This window comes from Panthera uncia, chromosome A2, assembly GCF_023721935.1.
Source record: "Panthera uncia isolate 11264 chromosome A2, Puncia_PCG_1.0, whole genome shotgun sequence".
In the NCBI taxonomy this organism is placed as follows: domain Eukaryota; kingdom Metazoa; phylum Chordata; class Mammalia; order Carnivora; family Felidae; genus Panthera; species Panthera uncia.
Genome location: NC_064816.1, coordinates 127,899,081 through 127,912,906, shown reverse-complemented (window position 1 = coordinate 127,912,906; position 13,826 = coordinate 127,899,081). Strand labels below are relative to the sequence as shown.

Genomic DNA, 13,826 nt, shown 5'->3' with positions numbered 1-13,826 from the left:
CATAATTTTGTCAACTCTCTTTCCCCCTAAAATTATACAGTCACATGTGAAGTCATGGATTATACTTAATATCAGATAAATTTATCTGCTGTCCTCTCTTCACTGAACCCTTAAATTCTCTTATTCCTAGTCTAAATTGTCTGTTTCAGCCAGACTAAATATTTTACACACAAAATTCTAAATTAAAATTAAGGTATTAAATATTGTTACTCTTAAAATATTGAATATACAACCTATATAACCTGGAGAGAGATGTTATAATTAGCACTCTGGATTTGAAAGGTAAATTGTTTCTGCCAGTATCACAAAATATTTCATACTATCTGTCATTAGAGAGAACAGGAGGAATATCTGCTGGAGTGATAATCACAACTTGAGGAAAAAGAGCTTAGGGACATGGTTGCAAGAGCCTAAGCATTTCATGTTGTTTCTTAATGTTAAATATGACAAAAGTTGCATCTTGAAATCTTTAACTTGATGTTTAAGACTTTATTCTTTATCTTACCCTAAGGTGAATTTACTTGCACCAAAATTATCATTAGGATAAAGAATATGATTAATTGGAAGTAAAGATGTGCAATTTCATCTAAGATGTATGAATCATTATATGATGATAGCATGACAGAACTTTGATAATGTAAGCTTCCTGAACTCCCCTGCATAAAGATTTAAAGTACAGAGTACAGTTTTAGGTTTAAGTCTTAATGTCAATGGGAATTATATGCTGCTTAACATGACATCCTACATATTGAAATTATGTGAAAACTCCAGCTATTTAGAAATATTTTTGAAGTAAATATAATGCAGCATGAATGGTGTCAGTGATAAAAATTTGATTTCTATAACTTGTTAATCCTATGCATAACTAACTCATTTGACTAATAAAAATTACAAATGTAAAAGATCTAACTTGAAAAAGAAGAGAAGTGAGTTGCATATAGAACTCAAAAACACATACACATTCTTTTACATAATGGATCATTTAGATACATATATGTATGTGTGATTTTGTGTGCGTGCGTGTGTGTGTGTGTGTGTGTGTGTATGTATGAGCCATAAAGATTTATACACGAGGATGACTTGGTTTTTTGTGCTTTATGCTTATTATTATACTAAAATAGGATGAATTGGAAACATACAAGGGAGAGAAATACAAGTAACAAATATGATATACACTTTATAAGTCTTTAGAAATATGCAAGAACTATAGAGTGAACTGTTAGAAGTTAGTGCAGATTATATTTCGTATCTGTGGAGACTATGCTAATAGCTCATTACAAATAACTAAAATGCGAAAGGAAAAATACAGTCTATCTCAATGGGCACCGTAAATTCACATTATTGCCACATACATATTCTAGTGTGTGTATCGATTTATTTGATGAAAAATATATTAACAACAACAAAACCTGATAACTAAATAAATAATCCTTTCATCAGCCCCTGATTTCTGCCTTACTAATGCTTTGGTGAATCATCGAGGGGAGTAAATTATTCATTATAAATTTCAAAGAGGAGTCTCCATTGACAAAGCTCTGCTACTGGTCCTTCTTGGAACCAACATCAAGAGAATTCATTGCAATCTCAAATATTGCAATAAAATAGAAGGTGAGAGGCAATCACTCAGGAGAGGTGTCTAGAATGAACTGAGCTCAGGGAGCTACATCCCAGCTGAGTGAGGTGTGTAAAGATAATTATTAATATTTTGACTTACACTTGGAAAGAAAAAGATTAATCAAGAAGTTGCATACAAATGTCAGCCAAGGTTTTAAATACAGAAATCTTTATTCTATTTCTGATGAAGAATCTGAAAGATTTTAACCATAGCCTTAAATACAGTCACTATATTACAACTTTATGGCATTAACAAAATCAGTTATAGAAGTGTTTCAAATATTTGATTAGCTTAAGGCTTATAACAAAGGACCTAGTACAGTACCACCACTATTGTAATAGTAAATAAAAAAATTAATTAACAAATCTAATTTGTACTGCTTCATAATAAATTCAAGTTTATGAACAATGGAAAGATATTAGGGGAGTCACTGAGATTCTACCACAACTTTACACTAATAGTGAAGAGTTAAATCTTGTGATACAGGTTTTGTAGGAAGGATTCTCTAAAAAAGTTACCACAACATTATCCCCGGTTAACTGTCTCCAGCATGTTAAAATTGTCAATACTACCAATCAGCAATAATTCATCTTTAACTCTTGGTTAGTCTCTGCTAATAAATGTATAATAGAGAAGGAAGAAAATATTGGAGGTCCTCTGGCACTGCGACATGTATCTCCCAACTTCTTATCTCATGTGCTCTAGCTAGATACAGACAATTAAGGGGACAGTCACATTTCCTAACATTCTTTAGCAATAATTTTCCTTGGCTGCCAGAAGGACATCATTTAGATCTGGTGAGGAAGGATTCTTTCTCTTCCACTTAGCTGTCTTCCATTTAGCAAATCATAAAACATTTGGGTAACACTGATTTTTGTAAGTCAGTGTTTAACTTAAATTAATAAATATAAAGACTTTCTTTTCATTAAGGGACATTTCCATCTGTCTTATTCATTATTCAAGGTATAATGTCTAATGATTCTCATTTAATGTTAATACCAAATATGTATCTAAATTTACATAAAATAGAATCACCCCTTTAGTCCAACCAAGAATATACGGATGCTACCTACTACAGCTACTGACTCAAATATCTGTTGCACACTTTCTATGTGTTAGTCATCAAGCTAAGTACTTTGCAGTTATAAAATTTAATCCCCATTACCACCCTATAAGGTAGATATTACTATTATTCTAATTTTATAGATCGAGAGCATGAGGCTAAAAAAGGTAAGTAATATGTCCAATATTCAATCTAGAAAGCTGATTCCAGTGCCCATGCGATACATGATTTGCTGTGGGGTAGAATTCATGGAAAGCCTAAAAAGACAGATGAACATGGATAGAAAATAAGAGATTTTTAAAAACCGTCACTATCCTCTTTCCCTTATTTTCTCCAATCCACGATTCTCATCAAAATGAAAGCAGGAGGCAATAGCTACAGAATAAAGATCTGTAAGGGGAGAGATTCAATGTGGTCAATTCAATTTAATTTGAATGGGTTATAAACCAACTGGGTCAAGGCCAGCCAAGTGTCAGTTTTGGTTTTTATAGGTCCAACAAGTTTTGTTCATCAAAATACTCATTTGACCCAATGCTAAATGTTTTGAAAATAAGACCCAAAAGACAAAGACTCTAAGCATTCAACATAATTGCCTTAGCACATGAAGCTAACAGGAGAATCCTATGTAAAGTAGTATTCACTTAGGTGCAAAAACCTGTAGGCAAGACTAACAATAAGATTATCTGCAGGTAGGTGTTAATGAGGCCATTCAGACAGATGAGGTGTCAACAAGGTCTAGTTATTGGGGAGTGAACTTGGGTTACTATTGTGTGGTGGGGAAGCAAATTCAGGATCTTGACAGCCATTGGTAAAGCTGTTTGATATATCAAGCTGTTTGATAGATCAAGAGGGAAAAAAAAGGCATCTATCTTATTATTAAAGTTTGAAAGAAAGGTAAAATAAGTGAAGATTTTTCCAGATTAAAGTTAAATATATACCACTGGCAAAAAACAGAGTGTGAAAAGGAAGTATTGAAAAGTAATCTCTCGCAATGAAGTGCTTTTACTCTCATACTTCTGTCCTTTAAAGCCCAAACTTAATGCTTTCCCCAATAAATTCAATAATTCAATAAAAGTTATAACAAGGATTTTATATTGTTAGAATGGTAAACATACAACCTATGCAGACCAAACATTTCTTTGAAATACAACAGGTAGATAGAATTTAAGATTACAGTTATCAGGTAGAGATGACGTAAGTGAGCATAATTATTACCCGGGATTGCAATAAATTAGTAGAGGCACAATAAATATAATCTATTAGTGGATACATAAAAGTACCACTACTATTCAACTAATGTGATAATAAAGAAACACAATACTCAGATGACAGCTACCGTCTGGTCACTACTTGCATACCAAAACATCAGAAGACACTTCTCCGAAATATATTTTTATTGCATCTTTTGTTAGTAACTTGATAGAATATATGCCTGAAAGAGGATGGTATGATAGAGAACTTCTGACATATGTTTAATATCAAATATATATTATCACTTATTTCTTCAAGGTAATTTGGGCTTTAATTGCAAATGGATGTTTTCCTCTGAAATCTATGGGACTTTACTTCTAGCTTGTTAACAGGCTTACAGGATTTTTAGTTTTTAAGTTAAGGGAGAGGGGAGTAAAAATTAATATAATCTGCCAATTTGGAACATTTGCCCAAAAATATTGGCTTATTATTTGTTAAGGTTGATCAATTATGGGTGCAAGTAATATGTATGATATTAAATTAGTCCACTCAAAGGGATGTATGATCTCTTAAAAATTTTAGAATCATTACAGTGATTCACAATTTATTACAAATGTCAGTTAAATAGATTATAAAGGAACATGGCTGGCTTTCGGTACCCCTATCTATATTTTCTACACCTTTCTTCCTCTTAGCCCACTAGTTATGGTGCTCCAGAACTTAAGTGAGTTTCACCCCAGCATATTGGTACTTCTGAAATTTACTAAAACAGAGCTATGTCCATCACACAGACATTGTCAGCTATGACTAACAGATATAATTTGTCTTAGTTTGAATCTTGATTTTAAATTCCATTACGTAGCCGTTTTAGCTTGCCGGAAGTTTGTATCTAATGTACAATAAGCACCTACTGAATATTTAGTGTTTTCTTTGTGTGGGGAAGTCAGGAAGCATCATTTGCAGAGTCACTCAGTGACTAATTTGAAGTATTAAGTTTGGTGCACTGTAGGGATGGCAAATTCATGAACTTCCATACTCCTTCTCCCCATCAGCCACAGCAGACCTCACTACTTCATCCTAGTTCTCTTTCTGTTTTAGATAGTAACCACAGTCTCAGACACATGGAACAACCTCAGATTCCCATTCAGCAGAGCACTCAAGGCAACCATGAACAATCTGGTATATCCTTGGAAAGGACTGATACCCTGATGATCATAGACTTGGGGTACAAATTCAGCCTTGCTGGGGCACTTGGGTGCCTCAGCAGGTTAAGCATCTGACTTTGCTCAGGTCATGATCTGTCAGTCCATGGGTTTGAGCCCCATGTTGGGCTCTGTGCGGACAGCTCAGAGCCTGGGGCATGGTTTAGATTGTGTGTCTCCCTCTCTCTCTGCCCCTCCCTGCTCACACTCTATTTCTCTTTCAAAAATAAACATTAAAATAAACAAACAAACAAACAGATAATTTCAGCCTATGTGCCTTTCCATAGAGGAGTTAAATGGCCTTTGGTGAGTCATTTAATTTCTCTGTGGTCTGTTTTCATCTGAAAATATGTCAGTGAAAATATGAAGATCTGATGCCATAAATGTATGTTTACATCAGAATAGAGAATGATTTTTTTTTAAATGGTAGAAGTAGTTTTGGATAAAGAACAAACACTATTAGTAGTTCAGTCAGCTCACTCTTCAGTCTAATGAAAACAATTTTTCCATTGGGATTATTTTAGGGAAAAGTGCTACCAATTAGAAATACTGCCTTTTCCATTTTTAATGCACTATTTTCTTCAAGTATATTTTTGGATGATCTTTATTAATAAGTTAAAGTACACAATTATTTTTGGAGTTTATCTTAAATTTATCTTCCTACAAAATAACAGAGAATACCTAGAAATAAGATTAGTCTTCCACATTTCAGCAAAACTTATCACAACTTTTTAATTTCTGGTATTTTCTTTCATTATTGTTGCCAAGAAAGCTCAGGAGGGGCAAACACTTTAGGATAAAATGAATGGAACTCAAACTAGATAATTTCAGATCATTACACAACTTGTTTTAATGTACAAAATTCATTACCAATCCTCTGCATTCACTATTTCCATAAGATAGCATGCTGTTGTTGTTTCCACTTCTATTTCTGTTTTGCATTGAACATTTGAAAAATGTCTTATGTTTAAATATTTTCCACAAAGGATAGCATTCCATATTAATTAACACTGTTTTTGCTAAGAAAAATATTCTTTTTTTAAAAAAGCCAAGGTATAAAATTAGAAATTTCTTCTTTATTCAGGAATACACTATGTGCTTATAAAAGTTTTAATTGTAATGTGTTCTATCAATTATAAATAGGAAATACTAAGTATACAGTCTTAAAAAATAAATTCTGGGTGAGCCAATTTAGGAATAGTCTAGTCCATGGAAACTAAGTAAGTACCTCAATTCTTAAGGGAACAAGCAAAAATTCTACATATGAAAATATATGACTTACATATTTAGAGATCCCTTAAGAATATAGGTAGTATCCATGCTATCTAAAAACATGAAGTCACTCTATTTAAAAATTCTTGAATGGCCACTTCAGGATTGTTATTCTTTTCCAAGGCTAACTGGTATGTGAATTGGGTCATGAAAGCATTTTTTATTGAATATTATAGTCTAAGGAAACAAATTATACTCTAGTGACAGAATATGTAAAAAAAAAAAAAAAAGGTCTTGGCATGTTTATATGGTAACTTGCAGACATGGAATGGCAACTTTTCCCTAAAAAATGTAAATATGTATTGTATCTATCCATAATCTCTACTTAATTTTTGCATATCAGCACTATCTCATCAAACGATTCCTAAAAGTTCAAGAATGGTGTAGTGGTGAATCAACCATATGCCTTTATATATTTCAGGTAAATTTTAATGCCATCAACTCATAGAAACAGTGAAGTATATACATGATGAAATATAATTGAAGAGAGAATACAAGAAGTAACAGAAAACCAACTAATTACATAAGTATCTTAACATTAATCATCTCTTGATTATCTGCATCAATGAAAGGGAGTGGCTAATAGAAAATCACAGATAATCTATTTAGTGGGATTGGGTCTCTGGCTTTGTGCTTAGTAGCCAAATTTCTAATTGCCCAGTGTAACTTACTGCAAATGTGTTGTGAGGATGCCCATCACCAGAAGAGTGGCCACAGACACATAATTTTGTTTCTGGAAGCAATTCCTAGATTAAACAAAGAGAATCAGGAGTTGGCTTTTTTTCCCTCCAATCTTAATGCTCAAACTAATAATGTACAATATCATTAAAAAATATTTTTGGATTATTATCTTGGTAGGTGAATATAGATGAGACTATTCCATCTTTGTGTCACGGTTAAAAATGGTATAGATTTAAATAAAAATAATTTGGCAGATACAGAGTTGGATATTTGAACATAATGAATTAACCACTAACCAAAAATAATTCGTCTGCCATGATCTTGACTTAGCAACCTCACTTCCCATTTCTAAGCTAAAATTATGGCCAATGTTAATGAATACTCCTATAAATTTAAATGATACTGTGATTTTAGAGTATGGGGTGGTATTTATCCTTAAAACTTTAATTATGTGTTTTTGAAAAAGCTAACTGTTGATTTGTACTCCATTATAACAATACAGATGAACATGAATCCTGTCTTGTCATGAAATGTGAGGATAATCACAGGAATCTCTTTAACTAAGCTGCCTTGGCCATGCATTACTATTAACACAAATGTTGCCATTAAATATATATTTGAGACCACGGAGCCAAACTCTAGAATCTCTGTGAAAACCTGTTGAATTGTACCACTTGCACTGAGAACTACTCTATACACTCAAATGTATAGTTTGCATTTCTATCTGTAAAAGCAAAGTGATTATTTATTGATAAATGACATGGAATGTCATTTTTTACCTAAGTAGCATGAGACATTTCAAAGATTTTGTCTGAAGGGCAAAAGGATTACACTGCATTTGAACAGACCATGTGACAACACATCCTTAGACTTCATGTATGATATGAAAGGATGATCCCCATTCATAAGATCCACAAGGGAAATTATATCAGAAAAGAAGAAAAGCAAGGAGGGCTGTGGTAGGGGTGTCAGGGAGTATTTGTAGTGGTTTGATGCATGTAAATATTACATCTTATAAATAATTCTTTTCAAATACATCTCTGAAGTTCAGGGTCTCTGTTTAAGAAACGGATTGTATATGCTTTACATGACTACGTGCCATTTTCTGCAAGATAAGAGCAGCATTAATTCAAATAGGAAAAATGGCTTCCAAAATATACCTTTCCTTTCATTTCCTATGAAGAAGTATGTTAACCTGATGCTGGCAGATGAGGACTACAGAAAAAAAAAATGTTCAAGTTATATTTTACTGTCAGAATCCAACAAACACGTTTTCATCTAAATTATTTTGTCAACAGCCTTGTAGTACCCTTGCTAACCTTATTTGGCACCAGTGCATAATTAGATACACAGGGGTGTGACTCCAATTGAAGGTGTTGGCATTGTAGCACTCTGTGAAAATATTAACTATGAGGTTAACTCCAATTTTCTCTTCTTTAATTAAATGCACATGGTACTAATGAGGTAACCTACTGTTCCTTGATAGCACTAATTAGCTAAGAGGAGAGTACACTCTCACACTGCAATTTAAACCTAAAAATAAGGTTGAAATATGCTAATTGCAGGCAATTTAAAACAGTACAAGTTGAAGAACTAGTCATAATAAGAGAAACTGACTGCTTTACAGCTAGGCAGCTGTAACTTTGGTTAAAATCAAAACAAGCCACATGATTTTTGGACTGCTATTTAACAAGGTCATAAGCATCCTAAAAAAAAATGAAATGCGACCCCATACTGTAGCAATGAACCATACTAACAAAAAATCCTCAGATGAACACTCGTCAACATAAAAGCAAAAACAAGTAAGCATCGCCAGAACTCCGAAGGCGCCATGACACTATTTACATTTATACTGAAAACTAAACTCCATAAATAAGCAATATCACCTTAAACTCTTTCAAGAGCACCCAAATCAAATATTGTACTTTGTGTCTTCAACATACCACAAAACACACTGGAGTCCTGAAGATCTGCCATCCCAGTCACGGGGTCAGAAGGAAGGATACATAGAAGCTTACATAATAAGCCTCGACACTCGAGAAATACAGAAATGAGAAATTTCCAGATAATGTACAAGTACAGTGATAAAAGGAATACACAAAAGATGCTATGGAATAAAATGTTGTAGGTACCATTTAAGGAATACAGGTGTGAAAATATCAGAAGGATTTTATTATGAGGAGATTTTCACTACTCCTCTCTACAGATGAGAGGTTTGGGATGAAAGTAGCCTGGAGCTTCACGGTGAGAGAGAATATTCTCCATTCTTAGCTCAAATGACTCAGAAATTTAATTTCAATAAATCCAAGTATAATCCAAACGTATTTTCTTGAGTTGCTTCTCAAACATTTCCCAAATGTGGTTTTAAATGATAAACAATGAGATAAACTTTGATACACAGCATGCTTCTGAGAGACCTTCAGATCATTAAAATATATGTTCTCACTGTACAAAGTATATTTTCATTATTTTTTGATTCTGTAAAATCCATAACGTCATATTTTTATTAATCAGAAACTTTAATTCACCAAAACACTCACAGATGGACAATGCCAAATCATTCTTGTTAACACAGATAGAAATAAAGTACACTAAAATGATAGTGTCATTCACTGATCCTTAGGGACAAGAGATAGGGACTGCCCCACACTAACGACTCACAGTGACATTTTTTTTGCCCCTGCCACTTAGCATGCAAAATTATAAAGTATATGCATTTTAAACAATAGAAAGAGTTGAGCAAGCAGGGTGCCTGGGTGGCTCAGTTGGTTAAGCAACCGGCTCTTGATTTGGGCTCCTGAGTTTGAGCCCCGAGTCGGACTTCGCAGTGACAGTGCAGAGCCTGCCTGGGATTCTCTCCATCTCTTCTTCTCTCTCTCTGTCCCTCCCCTGCTCTCTAGCTCTCAAAATAAATAAATAAACTTTGAAAAAATTAAAATAAAAAGAAAGAAAGAGTTGAGCAAGCAAGAGTTAAAAAGCAAAATTTGTGAAAATAGAAAGCCAACTTAAAGTTTACTGAAGAACAATAATAGGAGAAAGCAAATCATTTGAAAGGCAAAAGCTTTTAACTCCAAACTAATAATTCCTGGAGTTAAAAGTATGTGGGAATAAATTTTGCACCACCATTAGCCCGTCACCCTGTCTTGCCAAAAGGCTTGGTTGAAAAAACTGTGCTTTGAAAAACCCACCCAGCTTCTTCTCCTGCCTGTCCTAGAGCTTTCTACAACAGAAAGTGATAGAATATTGGCGAAAGAGGCTAATAAGTCTCTAATCAACCATGCTTTACTAGATTCATGAAGTTGCGGGTCTGTAAAGGAGTAGCAAGGCGAATGAAATCAGTCATTTAGAAATGGGTCTCCTACAGGCAACCTGACATATTCCAGCAAATTGCAGGGAAATACAATGTGAATGGATATTTTAAATGTTTGCATCTGTTTCAAATAAGCACAAAAGAACCTTTTAACAGTGAAAAGGCCAGGACAGTGTACTGGAATGAGCTTTCGACATTAACTTCAGAAGGAATCTATTCTTCTGTTAAATATGGATCATTGTAATTTTCTGTTAAAACAATAAAAGGTAAGCCATTCAGTGTTGAAAACAAAAATACTAGCTCTGGAGACAGTATGACAGGGTTCAGATCCTGACTCAACACTTAGTAGCCGTGTGAACTTGAGCAAGTTATTTAGCCTCTCTTGGCCCCTCTCTCTAGGAAGGGTAATAAATGACACCATCATAAGATTAAATACACTGATTTGTATCTAGAACAGTGCTGGAACCCATATGTTCAACAATGTACTTAATATTTATTCGCTGTCATTACTGCCTCAGAACATTCAATTTTTTTTCAAATAAAAATATTATTAAAGTCCTACTATGTATGCAGTACTACACGCTGTAAAGTATACACAAATTCCCAAGACATCATATCTGCATACAAATAGCTTTCAGTCTCTCATTAGACTTCATGATACAAATCAAAACCTCTTTCACATGAATAAAAAATCTTTTGACCACGGAGGTAAAATATCTGTACTCTGAAAACTACATGACAGTGATAAAAGAAATTAAGCATGACACAAATAAATGGAAAGATATACCATGCTCATGGATTGGAAAAACTAATATTGTTAAAATGATATTACCCAAAGTAGTCTACAGAGTGAATGCAATCCCTATCAAAATACCAAGAACATTTTTCACAGAACTAAAACAAATAATCCTTAAATGTATATGGAACCATAAAAGATCCTGAAGAGGCAAAACAATCTTGAGAAAGAAGAACAGATCTGGAGGTATCACAATCCCAAATTTTAAGCCATTCTACAAAGCTATATTAATCCAAACAGTAATGACACGGGCACAAAAATAGCCACATAGATCAACAGAACAGAACAGAGAGGCCAGAAATAAACCCACACTTATATGGTCAATTAATCCATGACAAACGAGACAAGAATATACAATGGGGAAAAGAGAGTCTCTTCAACAAATGGTGTCGAGAAAACTAGACAGCTACATGCAAAAACAAAAAACAAAAAACAACAAAAAAAAGTGAAACTGGACCTTTCTTACACTGACAACAAAAATAAACTAAAAATGGAGTGAAGACCTAAACATAAGATATGAAACCATATAACTCCTAAAAGAAAACCTAAGCAGTAAACTACTGGACATCAACCTTAGCAATCCTTTTTTTTTTTTTTTTTTTTTTTTTTTGGCGGTGTTAGGGGGATCTATCACCTCAGGCAAAGGCACAAAGACACAAAAGCAAAGATAAATTATTGGGACTACATTAAACTAAAGCTTTTGTATAGTAAAGGAAACAATGAACCTAAAGGGAAACCTACTGAATGACAGAAGATACTTACAAATGATAGGGGGTTAATATCAAAAATATATAAAGAGCTCATACAACCAATGCCAAACAAAAACAAATGCTCCAAATCAGAGGACCTGAACAGATACTTTTCCAAAGAAGATGTACAAATGGCAAGCAGGCACATGAAAAGATCCTTGATATCACTCATCATCAGGGAAATGCAAATCAAAACCTCAATGAGATATCACTTCACAGTTGTCAGATTGGCTAGTATCAATAAGGCAAGAAATAACAAGTGTTGACGAGGATGTGGAAAAAAAAGGAAACTTTTGGGCCCAATTGGTGAGAATGTAAACTGGTGCAGCCACTACAGAAGACAGTGGGGAGGAATGGGGCACCTGGGTGGATCAGTTGGTTAAGTGTCCCCCTCTTGTCAGGCTTGGCACTGACAGTGGGGATCCTGCTTGTGATTCTCTCCTTCTTTCTCTGCCCTTCCCTCTTCTCTTTTTCTCAAAATAAATTAATAAATTAAAGAAAAAATAAAACAGTACAATGGTTCCTCAAAAAGTTAGAAATACCATACCACCCAGCAATTCCACTTCTGAATCTGAAGAAAACAAAAACTCTAATTTGAAAAGATATATGTACCCCTATGTTCACTGTAACATTATTCACAATAGCTAAGACATGGAAGCATCCTGAGTCCCATCAAAAGATGATGAATAATGAAGATGTGGCATCCATGTATACAATGCAGTATTACTCAGACATAAAAAAGAAAGAAATCTTGCAATTTGCGACAACATGGATGGACCTGCAGGGTATTCTGCTAAGAGAAGTAAGTTAGACAAAGAAAGATAAATACCATATAAGTTCACTTACATGTGAATCCAAAAAAACAAAACAGAAACAGTCTCATAAATGAAGAGAACAAATGGGTGGTGGCCAGAGGGGTGGGAGGATGGGTGAAATAGATGAAAGGGATTAAGAGGTACAGACTTCCAATTATAAACTAAGTAAGTCATGGGTATGTAAAGTACAGCATAGGAAATAGAGTCAATAATACTGCAATAACTTTGGTGACATATGTTAACTAGACTTATTGTGGGGATCATTTCATAATGTATATACATGTTGAATCATTACATTGCATACCTGGAATTAATATATTATTGTATGTCAATGATATTTCAATAAAATTAAAATAAAATACATTATTTTTTAGCTTTTTAGAAACCTGATGCAGCAAAGCAAAAATTAATATGATTGTGTTTGCATTCAGTAACAAGGTGAAGTGACTTCTAAAAGAAAGAATATAATTTTTGCAAAGTTGATGAAGGTATACGTTTCATAGAAAAATAGGCAAGAATTATATATTGATCGTTTATAACAAATAAAAATGTTTTAAATAAGTTTGTTGCTTGAGGTTGGCGGAAGCTGTGCTCAAACTTTTCTTTAACATTTCTTCAGATTTTATTTTTTTATTTAAAACATTTTTTTTAATGTTTATTTATTTTTGAGACAGAGAGAGACAGAGCATGAACGGGAGAGGGTCAGAGAGAGAGGGAGACACAGAATGCGGAGCAGGCTCCAGGCTCTGAGCTGTCAGCAGAGAGCCCGATGCGGGGCTCAAACTCACGGACCGTGAGATTATGACCTAAGCTGAAGTCAGACGCTCAACCGACTGAGCCACCCAGGTGCCCCAGATTTTATTTTTTAGTAATCTCTACACCCAACATAGGGTTTGAACTCACAACTCCAAGATCAAGAGTTGTATGCTCCACTGACTGAGCCAGCCAGGTGCCCTTTTCTTTAACATGTTTAAAAAAAGCTGAAATACAATGATATCTGAATGGAACCGTAGTCCACATTTTAAAGGTACACAAGTTTTTAAAAAAGTGTTTAGCTAGTCAAGAAATATGGCCACTCTTGACCTGGTATAAAACAAGAACAAAATTAAACAGTTGGTTGGCCTTTCTTCTA

General features: G+C 34.1%; 1 protein-coding gene across 1 annotated transcript in view; it reads right to left on the bottom strand.

Annotated features, from left to right (window-relative positions):
- Window positions 1–13,826, bottom strand: part of FOXP2 (forkhead box P2) — a 566,168-nt gene that overhangs the window by 117,750 nt on the left and 434,592 nt on the right. Inside the window, exon 6 of the mRNA XM_049641717.1 lies at window positions 7,015–7,089. Coding sequence (XP_049497674.1) covers window positions 7,015–7,089 — 75 coding nt within the window. The remainder of the gene's footprint in view (window positions 1–7,014; window positions 7,090–13,826) is intronic.